Consider the following 13,807-nt stretch of genomic DNA (forward strand, 5'->3'; position numbering starts at 1 on the left):
ACTCTACAGGGACTGAAGTGCAAATGAACATGAATATATAGAGAATGGGGTGCTCTGTTCCAAAACCTTGCAAGCTGCACACGAAGGCAGTAATTTAAGATATCATAGGCATGGAAGCTTAATTATGCTGCCTCCTCTAGTCTAATTTATACAATGGAAGAAGCCAAACTTTATTCTCCTGAACAAACTAAAGCACATAAGGTGAATAAAGTCTTTGTTTATGTGGAAGAATCCAAAATGTTAAAATTTGTTCAACATATTAAAAAAGTGTACATTTAAACAACTTCAGAGGGCTTCCATAACATTAAATTAGTAACCTAGCAAGCATTAATGTTACTAACTTTTAAAGCTAGGTTACTAGGTTCTTCAGCTAGCTAGCGAACTAGCCAGCTAGCTAGCAAGCTACAATTTCCTAAGCTTGCACGGGTGATTGCAAACAAAAAATGCCACGTCCAAACCACGCCCACTATATATTTTAACTGATCATCAACACTGCTCAACTAGCAGAGTTCTCCTAGATCAAGAATTCCAGGGACGTGCGTATACAGGAGAAATATCACCAAAAGAACACTTAGCAGAAGAAAACAAAAAACGTCACAATTTTTAGATGAACTCAAAGAAACCTGTTCGCTCAAAGTATAAATTAGCCTTAAGTTACCTTATTTTTGGCCAGTTTCTAAAGCAGCATTGCATGCATTATTGGTGAAGACAATTCTAAAATTATCAAGGTAGCAACAAGGTCTGAGAATAAACTCATATTAAATAATAAATAATAAATAAACTAATAGTGCATTCAATACTGAAAAGTACAAATTAAAATAGTTCAGTGCAGGGCTGGTACTAGGATGCAGCCTTTGGTGGGGCACTTGCAGTGTTCATTTTTACACTGTTTTTTGTTTTAGTCATAGTTTTTTGATGAAAATGTCCTTTAAAATTAGTCAATATTTCGTCATGTCATATTCATTATTTTTAGTCAGTTTTACTCTGACTAAAATGAAAATTTTAGTCAACAAAAATAATATCTTTTAGTTGCATCTTTAGTACACAAAGTGTAAAAATATAACAGACCAAACTTTAATAAACTATTCAAACATTAAAAGAAATGTATAAACATTGTTTCAATTTACACTTTAAACTTTATTGCATCAAACATATAAAAGATAGTATAAACTGTGATTTTTGTCAAAAACCTGACCTCCTAAAATGTTAGCATATAAGTAATATACTGAAGTATTAGCTTCTCTTTAGAAATTAGCCTACTGTATTTTGAATTCTTCATGCTTTAGACACTGTTATTTTCCGTTCTAGTCAGTTTAGGACATTTAGGACATTAGGATCGCGTATAGTGTGTTTTTACAGAAACTTGCATATTCACAACGGAACATTGATCATTTTGCTGTCAGTTCGGGCAGGGCCTCAGAAGTTTCTGAGGGGGCACAAGGCAAATCTAAGGGAGCAACACCCTTCCCGTACCCCCTCCCTCTAGTTGAGTCTCCAGTGCGGAGTGCTATTTGTGTGGCACACGAGGTTGCTGCCTATATAGGTTGTTACAAAACAGTCACTTATGAGGTTTCATGACAGTTATGATACGTCATTAGAATGTAGTTGTCTATGTAGGCAGTAGGCAGCAAGGCAGCTCACTAGGTTTTTGAATAGAGCTGGAGTGTGCGGGTGGAAATGGAACCAGACAATGGAGCTCAAATATATCCCAAACCTCTGTCTCGATCCATGCATATAATTTTATACGAGCACGCCACGGCTGGACCGCAAAGCAATTAAACACCAGCGCTAACACTGCTAGAGTGATGAAACTCATTTACTGACCACAGCCAGAGCCATAACTTTTTTCCTCTGTGTGTGGGAACTTAAGAGTGTTGTTTTGGACGAAATTATGATTAATGCAGAATGTTAGGCTGGTTTCTACTCTATTTCTATATTTTATTTTAAAGACTTTAAATGTTACTGCAAAGCCAAATACCTCTGGATGAAAATGTTTTAAAAACGTATTGGACTCATTGTTTGCCCAAATATATTAAAATCAAAAATGGACCAGGAGAAGCTGATTGTAAAATTTGTGTTTGATCCAGTCTCTTTACTTTATCTCTCTCTCCATCAGAAGTAATCCAAATAGAGTTTTGCTTGATTTCCATGTTTACGCAGGAAAAACTATTTAAAAACAGCACAGACGGTCAAAATATATGTTCCTTGTAAACGGCCCCTTTGGTTTCAATCATCCCTGTACACTTTTTTGGCACTCACTTTAGCAAACTGACTCTTCTTCAATAAGATTACTATTAGTTTGGCTAAAACATTCAGAATTTCAGCAGCTGTGTTAGCTGTTTTAAGAGCAAGGACGTTAGGATGGACGAAAAGTGCTGAATCAATTCGGAAAAAGTGTAAAAATGCTGACAAAGTAGATAGCGTTGGCAGTGGAGGAATCCTTGAGCAACCAGTTCAATGACTGTGAATCCAATCAAACACTGTTAGAAGTTTCACACGTCTAAGAGACACTTTTGACCGTCACACTTACGATTGCAAGACGCTGCAGTTGTAGAAGATGAAATCAGTGGTGATGAATTTGAGGCCCGTCTCTTTGGACTTCAGAGAGAGCTTCACAACCCGTTTATCGCCTGTGAAAGAAGCAAAAGAGACAGTAATGAAGTGAAAGAGAGTGAAAATGCACGAGAAATGAGGTTAGTTTGAACCCATCTCTCACTGATGTTCTAATGCAGGCAGAGCAGTGATTGTAGTCCTCTCTGCACATATACTCAGTAATGTTCATTTTTTCTAATATATTTGATTGCAAGATCATTTATCCACTTTTTCCATCTGTGAGTGAAATGCACTTACGTTTCAAACTCAGCAACCCTTTTGCGTTCCATAATGACTCGATCTCTGCCCATCAAATTATACTTGTGGGCCTCACTTCACCATAATTGACATAATATTTCCATTTGGACATGCAATAATTGTTATTAATGGGAATACCAGGCTTCCAGAGTCTAAAAGTTACCATTAGTGGATTTGTATTCTTACAGCACCTTAAAAAGAGGAAAATAAAAGGAAAATAAAGTAAGCCCCAAAGCTTTAGGAGCTTAGAAGATGATTAATGTAATTATCAGTCATCACAAAAGAAGTAATACCAGAACGAAATGGAGGGAAATAATAATAAAATTGTATTTTTATAGTGCAAATTGTTCCAAAGCAGCTTTAAAAAGAAGAGTGCCTTAGCAGACATTAGTCAGAGTATGCAGCATATTTTTAATTTGAAGCAAATGAAAACAAGGCTGTGACACCCTGTGATGTGTAGACATCGCATCAAAAGCAATAGAACCCCATTATAATCAATGATGATGTCTACACTGGAAGGGTTCGCTGCGGCACGACAGTAAACGGGTGTCCCGTTTCATTTTGAGCTGCACATGCAGGCGCTACTACTGCCAACAACACAAATAAATGGTTTAGAACATTCGTGTAGAAGTGTCCAGTGTAGACAGCCTCAAGCCGTTGCGGACCGTCACATAGCTTTGTTTTCATTTGCGACTTTAAGACAATATGACATACTGAACAAACTCTATGCCAGTCACTCACAGCCTTGTTTTAGTTTGTGTCTAATGTGACTAGGTCTAAAACCAACAGTGCCATGGAAAAAAATACTCTAAAATGAAAAAGGCTAAATTGAACAGAAACATTAGGAAGAACCCAATCTCAGCAGGGGAACCCATCCTAGCCTTAAATTATTTATAATATTAGCTATTTGACATTATGATGATTCAAGAACTCATTAGTGTTGGCACTAAGCAGTCAATCAAGAGAGGTAATAACATTAGAGACAATTCACCCAAAAATTAAAATTCTGGCATTATTTACTCACTCACTCTGACATGGTTCCAAACCCGTATGACTTTCTTTGTTCTGTGGACTACAAAAGGAAATGGCAGGCAGAATGACAGCCTCAGTCTCCAATCAATTTCATTATATTCAACATTCTATAAAATTTCTCCTCGTGTTCCAAGAAAGACAGTAAGTAATATTAGATTTGGAACGACATGAGGGTAAAACATTGCAGAATTTTAATTTATGGGTGAACAATTCCTTTAAAATAAAAAAAATAATATTAAATATCATAGCCCCCTTTTGAATATCCAATTAAATCTCAATGGCTAAAACCCGCCCAAGTTCCACCCTACATTACTTCTAGCAGAATATTCTGTTAGTCTGGACTTTATCTTTAAATGACTGTTTGTGATGCATTTATTGTCTCTTACCGTAACCCTGGGTGACAGATGGAATGTCACGTAGAGATGGGGACATACAGAGGATTTGTCCTTTGGCCAACACTTCACCTGGACTCTCTGTTAGCTCTTCAAACACACACGTTACTCCCGCAGAGAGGTTTGGGACGTTAGCTACCTTCACACTTAACTGGAGCAGAACACAGAGAGAGAGAGAGAGAGAGAGAGAGAGAGAGAGAGAGAGAGAGAGAGAGAGAGAGAGAAGAGTGTTTTATCACTGTTCTAATAATGACAGAATTAAAACATTACAGCCCTTTAATACAGACAGTGACCCCAAAAATATTTGGACACTTAAGCTACACTTAAAAATGTTGAATGTCATTTCATTATATGTGTATCGGTAAAACTTTTCAATAAGGTAATATTCGTTAACATTAGTTCCCTATCTGTCACTACTCGACGTTGTGTCGATGTAGTGACACTACGGGTCACTCTTGGGAGCCCCAAACACCTCATGGAAGTTCATTCACCTCATCTGCTGGATTCTATGGAGCATTTCAGCGGTTTCTCCCCCTCTGCACCCGTGGAGTGCAAAGAACGCCCATGGGCACTTCGGCAGAACAACAAAAAGAGTATATTCTAAAAGAGTATATTTTCTTTCTAAAAGAGCGGCACACACGGAACATCTTTTTAAAGATGCCTTTCCGTTTGTGTGTTATTCCTGGTTGCGGTCGTTATCTCTCCACTTCTGACAGCCACGATCGCTGTCTTACATGTCTGGGCACTGCCCATGTGGAGACATCGTTCGTGGATGGGTCTTGTCCTCATTGCGAGAAGATGACCATGGCAACGTTGCGGTCGCGGCTTGCATTCGTAAGAAAGCAAGCCACCCCAGCGGCTCCCCGCCTTGGTCCTTCTACCTACGGGTATGAGGCCATGCCGGTTAGCACTGGGGGCGATTTGGGGACATCAATGGGACCACCTCTGCCGGGTATCCCCCCATGGCCCTCCCATTCCCCAGCACACTCGCTTGCCCCGGTCGGGCGCACGGATGAGATCGCCGGCTCGTCTCAGGGCGAGTTCGACCTCTTGTTTGGAGCCCGGGAAGAAGACGAGTTATCGAGCGCAGCATCGGAGAGCGGGCTCGTCCAGTCAGACGTAGAGGCTTCGACTGAGCTTCCTCCTTCAGGAATGGTCCCCAGTCCCAGGCTGACGCAGAAATGACGGACATGCTTTCCCGGGCGGCCACGAGCGTTGGGCTAGAGTGGAACCTTCGCGGTTCGACTATTGGTTCCTGGGCTCGGGGTGCTGCCCACGCCCATGCCCCGCCCCCATTCCTTTCTTCCTGGAAGTGCATGAGGAGCTGACAAGATCGTGGGAGGCACTTTTACTGCCCGGTCCCGGTCTTTCAGCTCCCCCGCTCTCGCTATCCTTGATGGTGGAGCGGTCAGGAGGTATTCGGTGATCCCCCAGGTGGATAAGGTGTTCGCGGTGCAATTGTGTCCGCAGAGCGCCGCCACCTGGTGCTGGCGCCCGAAGCTCCCGTCCATGGCCTGTAGGTTTACATCGTCCCTGACGGCTAAGGCCTACAGTGCCGCTGGACAAGCCGCCTCCACCCTGCATGCCATGGCTCTCCTGCAAGTACACCAAGTCAAGGCGCTAAAAGAACTGCACGAGGGTAGTTCTGACCCGGGATTGATGCAGGAACTGCGCTAGGCGACTGACCTCGCTCTCCGAGCGACGAAGGTCACGGTGCGGTCTCTTGGGCAGGCGATGTCCACCCTGGTGGTCCAGGAGCACCACATTTGGCTCAACTTGGTTGAGATGCGAGAGGCTAACAAGGCACAGTTCCACCCGTCTCACGGCCGGCCACTAAGAACCCGAGGAAGGATTCATGAGGCCCCACCCGCTGATATGTCCGACGTGATCATTCTCTTGGTCCCCCTAGCCTGGAGTTTTGGCGCGTGGCTCACGCTTTCCAACCCGTCATGATGGCTGACCCGGACTGTCCAACTCGGCTATGCGATTCAGTTTGCCAGGCGCCCATCCAGGTTCAGTGGCGTCCGCTTCACCTCGGTGAAGGGCGAGAAAGCTGCTACCTTGCGTGCGGAGATAGCTACCCTTCTGTGCAAGGGTGCGATACAGCCTGTCCCTCCAGCCGAGATGAAGAAAGGGTTCTACAGCCCTTACTTCATCATACCAAAGAAAGGTGGTGGGTTGCGACCAATCCTGGACCTGCGAGTAGTGAAACCGGGCTTTGCACAGACTCCCGTTCAAGATGCTGAGGCAAAAATGCACTCTAGCAAGCGTCTGGCATCAAAATTGGCTCGCAGCAGTAGACCTGAAGGACGCATACTTCCACATCTCGGTCTTACCTCGACACAGACCCTTCCTGCGGATTGCCTTCGAAGGCCAGTACAAGGTCCAGTACAGTACCAGTACAAGGTCCTCCCCTTCGGCCTGTCCTCTCGCATCTTCACGAAGGTCGCAGAGGCAGCCCTTGCCCCGCTAAGGGAAGAGGGCATCCGCATCCTCAACCATCTCGACGACTGGCTAATCCTAGCTCACTCTCGGGAGTTGCTGTGCGCACACAGGGACCTCGTGCTCCGGCACCTCAGCCGACTGGGGCTTTGGGTCAACTGGGAAAAGAGCAAGCTCTTCCCAGTTCAGAGCATTTCTTTTCTCGGTTTGGAGTTGGACTCGATGACAGCACGCCCCATGAACGAGAGCGCGCAGTCGGTGCTGAACTGTCTGAAGGCGTTCAGACGGAGGACAGCATTTCCACTGAAAATTCCAGAGGCTCCTGGGGCATATGGCATCCTTAGCGGTGGCCACACCACTCGGGTTGATGCATATAAGACCACTTCAGCACTGGCTTCAGACTCGAGTCCCGAGATGGGCATGGCGCCGCGGGACACATCGGGTGGCCATCACGCCGATCTGTCACCGCCTCTTCAGTCCTTGGACCGACCTTGCATTTCTACAGGCAGGGGTTCCCCTAGAGCAGGTCTCCAGGCGCGTTGTGGTTACAACAGACGCCTCCAAGACGGGCTGGGGCGCCGTATGCAATGGGCACACAGCCGCCGGCTCCTGGACTGGCCCGCGGCTGCGTTGGCACATCAACTGCCTAGAGTTGTTGGCAGTAGTGCTCGCCTTGCGGAAGTTCCGGCCGTTGATCCAGGGCAAGCACGTGTTGGTCTGGACAGACAACACAGCGACGGAAGCGTACATCAACTGTCAAGGCGGTCTACGCACCCGTTGCATGTCACAACTCGCCCACCGTCTCCTCCTCTGGAGTCAACAGTGCCTCAAGTCACTATGAGCTACTCACATCCCAGGTGACTTCAACACCACAGCGGACGTGCTGTCACATCAGGTTACCCTCAGGGGAGAGTGGAGACTCCACCCTCAGGTGTTCCAGCTGATTTGGAGTCGATTCGGTCGAGCACAGATAGACCTGTTTGCTTCCCGGAAATCCTCCCACTGCCCGCTTTGGTACGCCCTGACCAAGGCACCTCTCGGTATAGATGTGCTGGCACACAGCTGGCCCCTGGACTATGCAAATACACGTTTCCCCCAGTGAGCCTACTTGCACAGACCCTGTGCAAGGTCAGGGAGGACGAGGAGCAGATCATCCTAGTAGCACCCTACTGGCCCACCCAGACATGGATCTCGGATCTCACGCTCCTCGCAACAGCCCCCCCTGGCGAATTCCCCTGAGGAAGGACATTCTTTCTCAGGGACGGGGCACCATCTGGCACCCGCAACCAGACCTCTGGAATCTCCACATCTGGCCCTTGGACGGGGCACAGAAGACCTAAGTGGCCTACCACCAGCGGTGGTAGACACGATCACTCAGGCTAGGGCGCCCTCTACGAGGCACCTGTATGCCTTGAAGTGGCGTCTGTTCGCTAAGTGGTGTTCTTCCCGACCCGAAGACCCCCAGAGATGCGCAGTCGGATCGGTGCTTTCTTCCTGCAGGAGAGGCTGGAGGGGCGGCTGTCCCCCTCCACCCTGAAGGTGTATGCAGCCACTATTTCAGCTCATCACGATGCAGTAGATGGTAATTATTTGGGGAAGCACGACTTGATCATCAGGTTCCTGAGAGGCGCTAGGAGGTTGAATCCCTCCAGACCATGCCTCGTCCCCTTGTGGGACCTCTCTGTAGTCCTTCAGGGTCTACAGGGAGCTCCCTTTGAGCCCTTGGTGTCAGCTGAGCTTAAGGCACTCTCTTTGAAGACTGCCCTCCTGACTGCACTCACTTCCATCAAAAGGGTAGGGGACATGCAGGCGTTCTCTGTCAGCGAATCGTGCCTGGAGTTCGGTCCGGGTTACTCTCACGTGATCCTGAGACCCCGACCGGGCTATGTGCCCAAGGTTCCCACGACCCCTTTTAGGGATCAAGTGGTGAACCTGCAAGCGCTTCCCCAGGAGGAGGCAGACCCAGCCTTGGTGTTGTCCTAGGCCCCTCTGCCCTCGGTCGCCATGCTCTGTAGAAACTCCTCATCCTTCGGGTAGGACATACCATGGGACCTCTCCACATGACATACTTCCAACAAGACTTGGTAAGACCATGTGACGTATTCCACTCAAAATACCCCCCCCCCTTTTGGGGCGGGGTGTGGTCTCCGTGGTGTCTTCCCCTTGGGAGGGACATCCCCTGATGCAGACACTTATGACTCCCAGTCGGTTAACAAATTCCACACTTTTTGGGGAGAAAAGAGAGTTGGGGGAGGTTACGTGACGGCCTGGTGTGCTGACTATGAGGCACACAGCGCTCTGCCCGTCACACACCACCAGTTCATGTAACACAGTTCAGATAGTTGTGGCGTTTTGTATAGGGACCCCTAGTGTCACTACATCGACAAAACGTCGAGTGAGTGACAGATAGGGAAAGTCCTGGTTACTTTCGTAACCTCCATTCCCTGATGGAGGGAACGAGACGTTGTGTCCCTCTTGCCACAATGCTGAACTACCCGCTGAAATGGCCGGGACCTGGTCTCGGCTCCTCAGCACAAAACCTGAATGAGTGGTTGCATACCAGCTCCTTTTATACCTGTATGTCCGGAGGAGTGGCATGCAAATTCCACTCGCCAATTCTCATTGGCCTTTTTTAAAAAAAGCAGAGGTGTTTGGGGCTCCCAAGAGTGACCCCTAGTGTCATTACATCGACACAATGTCTCGTTCCCTCCATCAGGGAACGGAGGTTATGAAAGTAACCAGGACGTTACAGGTGCTGTAAGCGATTTTTTCATGGAAAGGTATGCAAACAATTTTACTACTCCCTGAAAGATATTAATGACATTAGTGTACTGAGATATCTCACCGGTCTCTATGACCGCTCTAGACTCTGTAAACAGCAAACAAAAATGTGTCTGTGGTCCATGGAAAATGATGCTTTCTGCCTGTCAATCATTTTGTATGTTCTCTTGCAGCGAATAATTGAGGCATAATGCCACTTATATGTCATGTTGCTCATAATAATTGTCAGTAGAGGGCACAATTTTGCTGCTGTTGTTTTTGACAACCGTTTCTGCTCGTATCGGTCTCATTAAAGCTCATTTAGCATCTTTGCAGTGCAGAGGTTTTTTGGGGGGGGGGGGGGGCATGGCTAATCCAATGGCTCAGTTTGTGGAAATTCTAGAATGGCTAAAATTGCCTACAGCACCTTTAACTACATTAGTTAACATGAACTTACAGTGAGTAATAGTTTTAAAGCATTTATTAATCTTGGTTAATGTTAATTACAACATAGTAATACATTTTTTAAATTGAAAGTTGCATATGTTAACATGAGGTAATGCAGTATGAATTAACCTTAACTAACAATAAACAATTGTATTTTCATAAATTCACATTAACCAAGATTAATAAATGTTGTTAAAAAATATTGTTCATTGTAAGTTCATGATACCTAATACATTCACTAATGTCAATAAATACAACCTTATTGTAAAGTGTTACCATAAGCGCACTCTTTAAGCAAAATTTCAAAGAAGCTTGGTCAGTCGGTTGGTTGGTCTCTCTCTCTCTCTCTCTCTCTCTTTATATATATATATATACACACACACACAGCTCTGGAAAAAATTAAGAGACCACTGCAAAATTATCAGTTTCTCTGAATTTACTATTTATAGTATGTGTTTGAGTAAAATGAACATTTTAGTTTTATTATATAAAGTACTGACAACATTTCTCCCAAATTCCAAATAAAAATATTGTCATTTAGAGCATTTATTTGCAGAAAATGACAACTGGTCAAAATAACAAAAAAGATGCAGTGTTTTCAGACCTCGAATAATCCAAAGAAAACAAGTTCATATTCATTTTTAAACAACACAACACTAATGTTTTAACTTAGGAAGAGTTCAGAAATCAAGATTTGGTGGATTTCATGCATCTTGGCATACACTCTACCAGTCTATTACATTGCTGTTGGGTGACTTTATGCCACTCCTGGCACAAAAGATGATCAGAGCAGAAGGAAGTAAGTTTTCTTCCAGTATAACTTTGTACATGGCTTGACTCATGCGTCCTTCATAAAGACGAATCTGCCCGATTCCAGCCTTGCTGAAGCACCCCCAGATCATCACCAATCCTCCACCTGGTTAGACAGAGACCTGGAGAGGCCTTCAAGCCACAGTGTCTCGCACCCACTGCGAAATTTGGTGAAGGATCTGTGATGATCTGGGGGTGCTTCAGCAAGGCTGGAATCAGGCAGATTTGTCTTTATGAAGGACACATGAATTAAGCCACGTACAAGGTTATTCTGGAAGAAAACCTGCTTCCTTCGGCTCTGACAATGTTCCCCAACTCTGAGGATTGGTTTTCCAGCAGGACAATGCTCCATGCCACACAGCCAGATCAATCAAGGTGTGGATGGAGGACTACCGGATAAAGACCCTGTCATGGCCAGCCCAATCTCTAGACTTGAACCCCATTGAAAACCTCCGGAATGTGATCATGAGGAAGTTGGATGGCCACAAGCCATCAAACAAAGCCGAACTGCTTGAATTTTTGTGCCAGGAGAAGTTACCCAACAGCAATGTGAAAGACTGGTAGAGAGCATGCCAAGACGCATGAAAGCTGTGATACCAAATATTGATATCTGAATATCAAAAACAAAAACATCCTGATAACCACTCAGTACAATTGTGCTGAGAAGAACATCATCTCAGAATGCTATTTTGATGTGGGTTGGCGCTGTTTTGGTGGCAGGTGGAGGACCTACACAATATTAGGCAGGTGGCTTTAATGCTGTGGCTGATCGGTATATATATATATATATATATATATATACTGTATATGGTGAAGTGAAATTGTTCTCAGAAAAGCTCTAGCAGAATTTGTTTGCAGATGCCACTTGGTTTAATATTTTTTTATCTAAAGCAATGACATTCAGACATTTGTAAGTGTGGCTTAAGTGTCCAAATACTTTTTGGGGCCACTCTATATTATTATTTTTTAAATCATTAATAACACAGTAAAAGCAATACTTGTAAAGGATTGTGTTATGAAAATCCATGATAAAAATGCTTTATAAAATGGTTACGCCGCCCCACCAGAGTGATTTTATGCTTCTGGGCAGCATAAAAAATGAAATCACCTGTGTCGAGGCAGAGGTCACGGACATGTTATCAGGATTGACGGTGATGTCAACACACTGTTTCAGCTCCGTACTGAAGTGCAGTGGCTCCGCCCACTTCTCGCACGCTTCCTTTCTGGAGCACCTACAAACAAACAAGCAAACGGATGAGTAAACAAACATTCTGGCCACCACAATAGCTTGGAGTTGGCGGTGGTTGCTTGATAAAAGGTGTTTGGCAAGAGCAACGGTCCATCTCGTTCAAGCTTCAGTGAACAGTACATCGCTTTTTCCTGTTCACTCAAGCCAATGCTTGTAAAAAAAATAATGGATATTTATTATCGCCCAAAAAGTGGAGGGAACGGGTATAGAAATGTCTAAATGTAAAGGACAAAAGTCCCCACCAATTATAATGAATGCTTTGCTGCTCATTCAGACACATTTCCTATGTCCTTTAGTTTTTCCCCCACCTAGATTTCCTCATGAGTATATCTGCAAAGAAAGGTGCCAGATATTAAAACATTCATAAATCTGGCATCTTGGTTAGATGTGTTAAGTGAAGTTAAAAGTCACCCGTGTTTGTGTTAGACTGCGAACAAGGAGGTATTACTACAGAGTGTCGCTAATGTACACAAAAGCTGTACTCCAGCATAACGTGACCCTTGGCTGAACCACACACTAACAAAGTTTGCACTACCACAGTCATGGCACGGCGCATTAAAATATGCATTCTTTGTGATCTCCACCTAAAGTGGAATCCTAGTATGCAGTTGCAGTCCTGTATTTGGCTATTGTTGATTACAGGTAGATGGATAAATAAAAGGTACAGTATAAACTGATGATGCATGACAAGGCACTGTAAATTAAATGTGCTTTAATTTTGAGGCCGCTCCAGAGAAAAGCTAATGAAAAATGCACACAGAGGAGAGACCTAAAAGCACAACAAATCTAGCCGCCCGGATTATATTAAAACCCTTACCCGTCAGATACTGTATGTGCAGGGAAGCAAAATATTTGTCAAAAGCTCAGGTACCCAAAGGCCGCATTTTTGAAGAAAGTACAGTGGATACTGGCGATGCCATTATTCACCAGCTATGAACACATTGATTTGTTTTCCCTTAATTATGCCCATATGTCTGGGGGGGGGATGGGAGCAGTCTTAATTAAAAAGAGACAGAAAGAGACAGGATTGCACTGTTTTAACACCTAGTGAGCTGTTTACCGAGGCAGCTTTTAAAGGCATCATAGGCTCATCCTGTACGAGTCTCCAAGACCATTAGAATGCTGCCTCAGGGGGCGTTCAAACTGAATGCTTTCCTGCGTAAAAAAAAATAATAATCTAGGTGCAGCGCAATAAATGGAACAGAACGCAGTTTTTTTTCTAGACAAGGCAGGTAAAAAAAATGCAGTGCTCCTTCTTGAGATGCTTAAAAATCAGCAAGATGTGGCGAAATGGTCAAACACGTCCATCTACTGCATGTTTACACAGAGAAATAACTGAAAAACAGCACGGACAGACGCAAAAATGCATTAGATGTGAATGGCCCCTTAAAAGCAAGGTGCCTATGTAAGCTGTAGGGCAGCTCACTAGGGCTGCATTGGTAACAATTTACAATAAGATTCCATTTGCTAACAACATTAGTTAACGTGAACTAACACTGAACGATACTGTACAGCATTTATTAAACTTGGTTAATGTTAATTACAAAATATAGTAATACATTTTTAAAATAAAAAGTTGTAATTATAAACATTAATGCACTAACATGATGAATTAACATGAACTAACAATGATCAATAGTATTCTTATTAAAGGTGCTGTAAACGACTTAGCCACACCCCCCCTCATTCCGAAACCCCACCCTCCAAAGATAATTTTGAAACAAAAACTGAGCAAAACAGCAGCATTGTCAAATTCAACAGTGGCACAATAGCACTCTCAACTGACAAACATTATTAATCATCGCCTCAATCTGCTTCAAATGAG

The 13,807-nt window shown here is 44.3% G+C and overlaps 1 protein-coding gene across 1 annotated transcript in view; it reads right to left on the reverse strand.

The window, feature by feature from the left end:
- plxna3 (plexin A3) overlaps nt 1-13,807 on the reverse strand; it is a 243,431-nt gene that overhangs the window by 96,829 nt on the left and 132,795 nt on the right. Inside the window, exons 6-8 of the mRNA XM_051653449.1 lie at nt 11,842-11,965; nt 4,269-4,425; nt 2,531-2,630 (exon numbers count right to left, since the gene is read on the reverse strand). Of these exons, the coding sequence (XP_051509409.1) occupies nt 2,531-2,630; nt 4,269-4,425; nt 11,842-11,965 (381 nt within the window). The remainder of the gene's footprint in view (nt 1-2,530; nt 2,631-4,268; nt 4,426-11,841; nt 11,966-13,807) is intronic.

This window comes from Myxocyprinus asiaticus, chromosome 24 (assembly GCF_019703515.2).
Source record: "Myxocyprinus asiaticus isolate MX2 ecotype Aquarium Trade chromosome 24, UBuf_Myxa_2, whole genome shotgun sequence".
Classification (NCBI taxonomy): Eukaryota; Metazoa; Chordata; class Actinopteri; order Cypriniformes; family Catostomidae; genus Myxocyprinus; species Myxocyprinus asiaticus.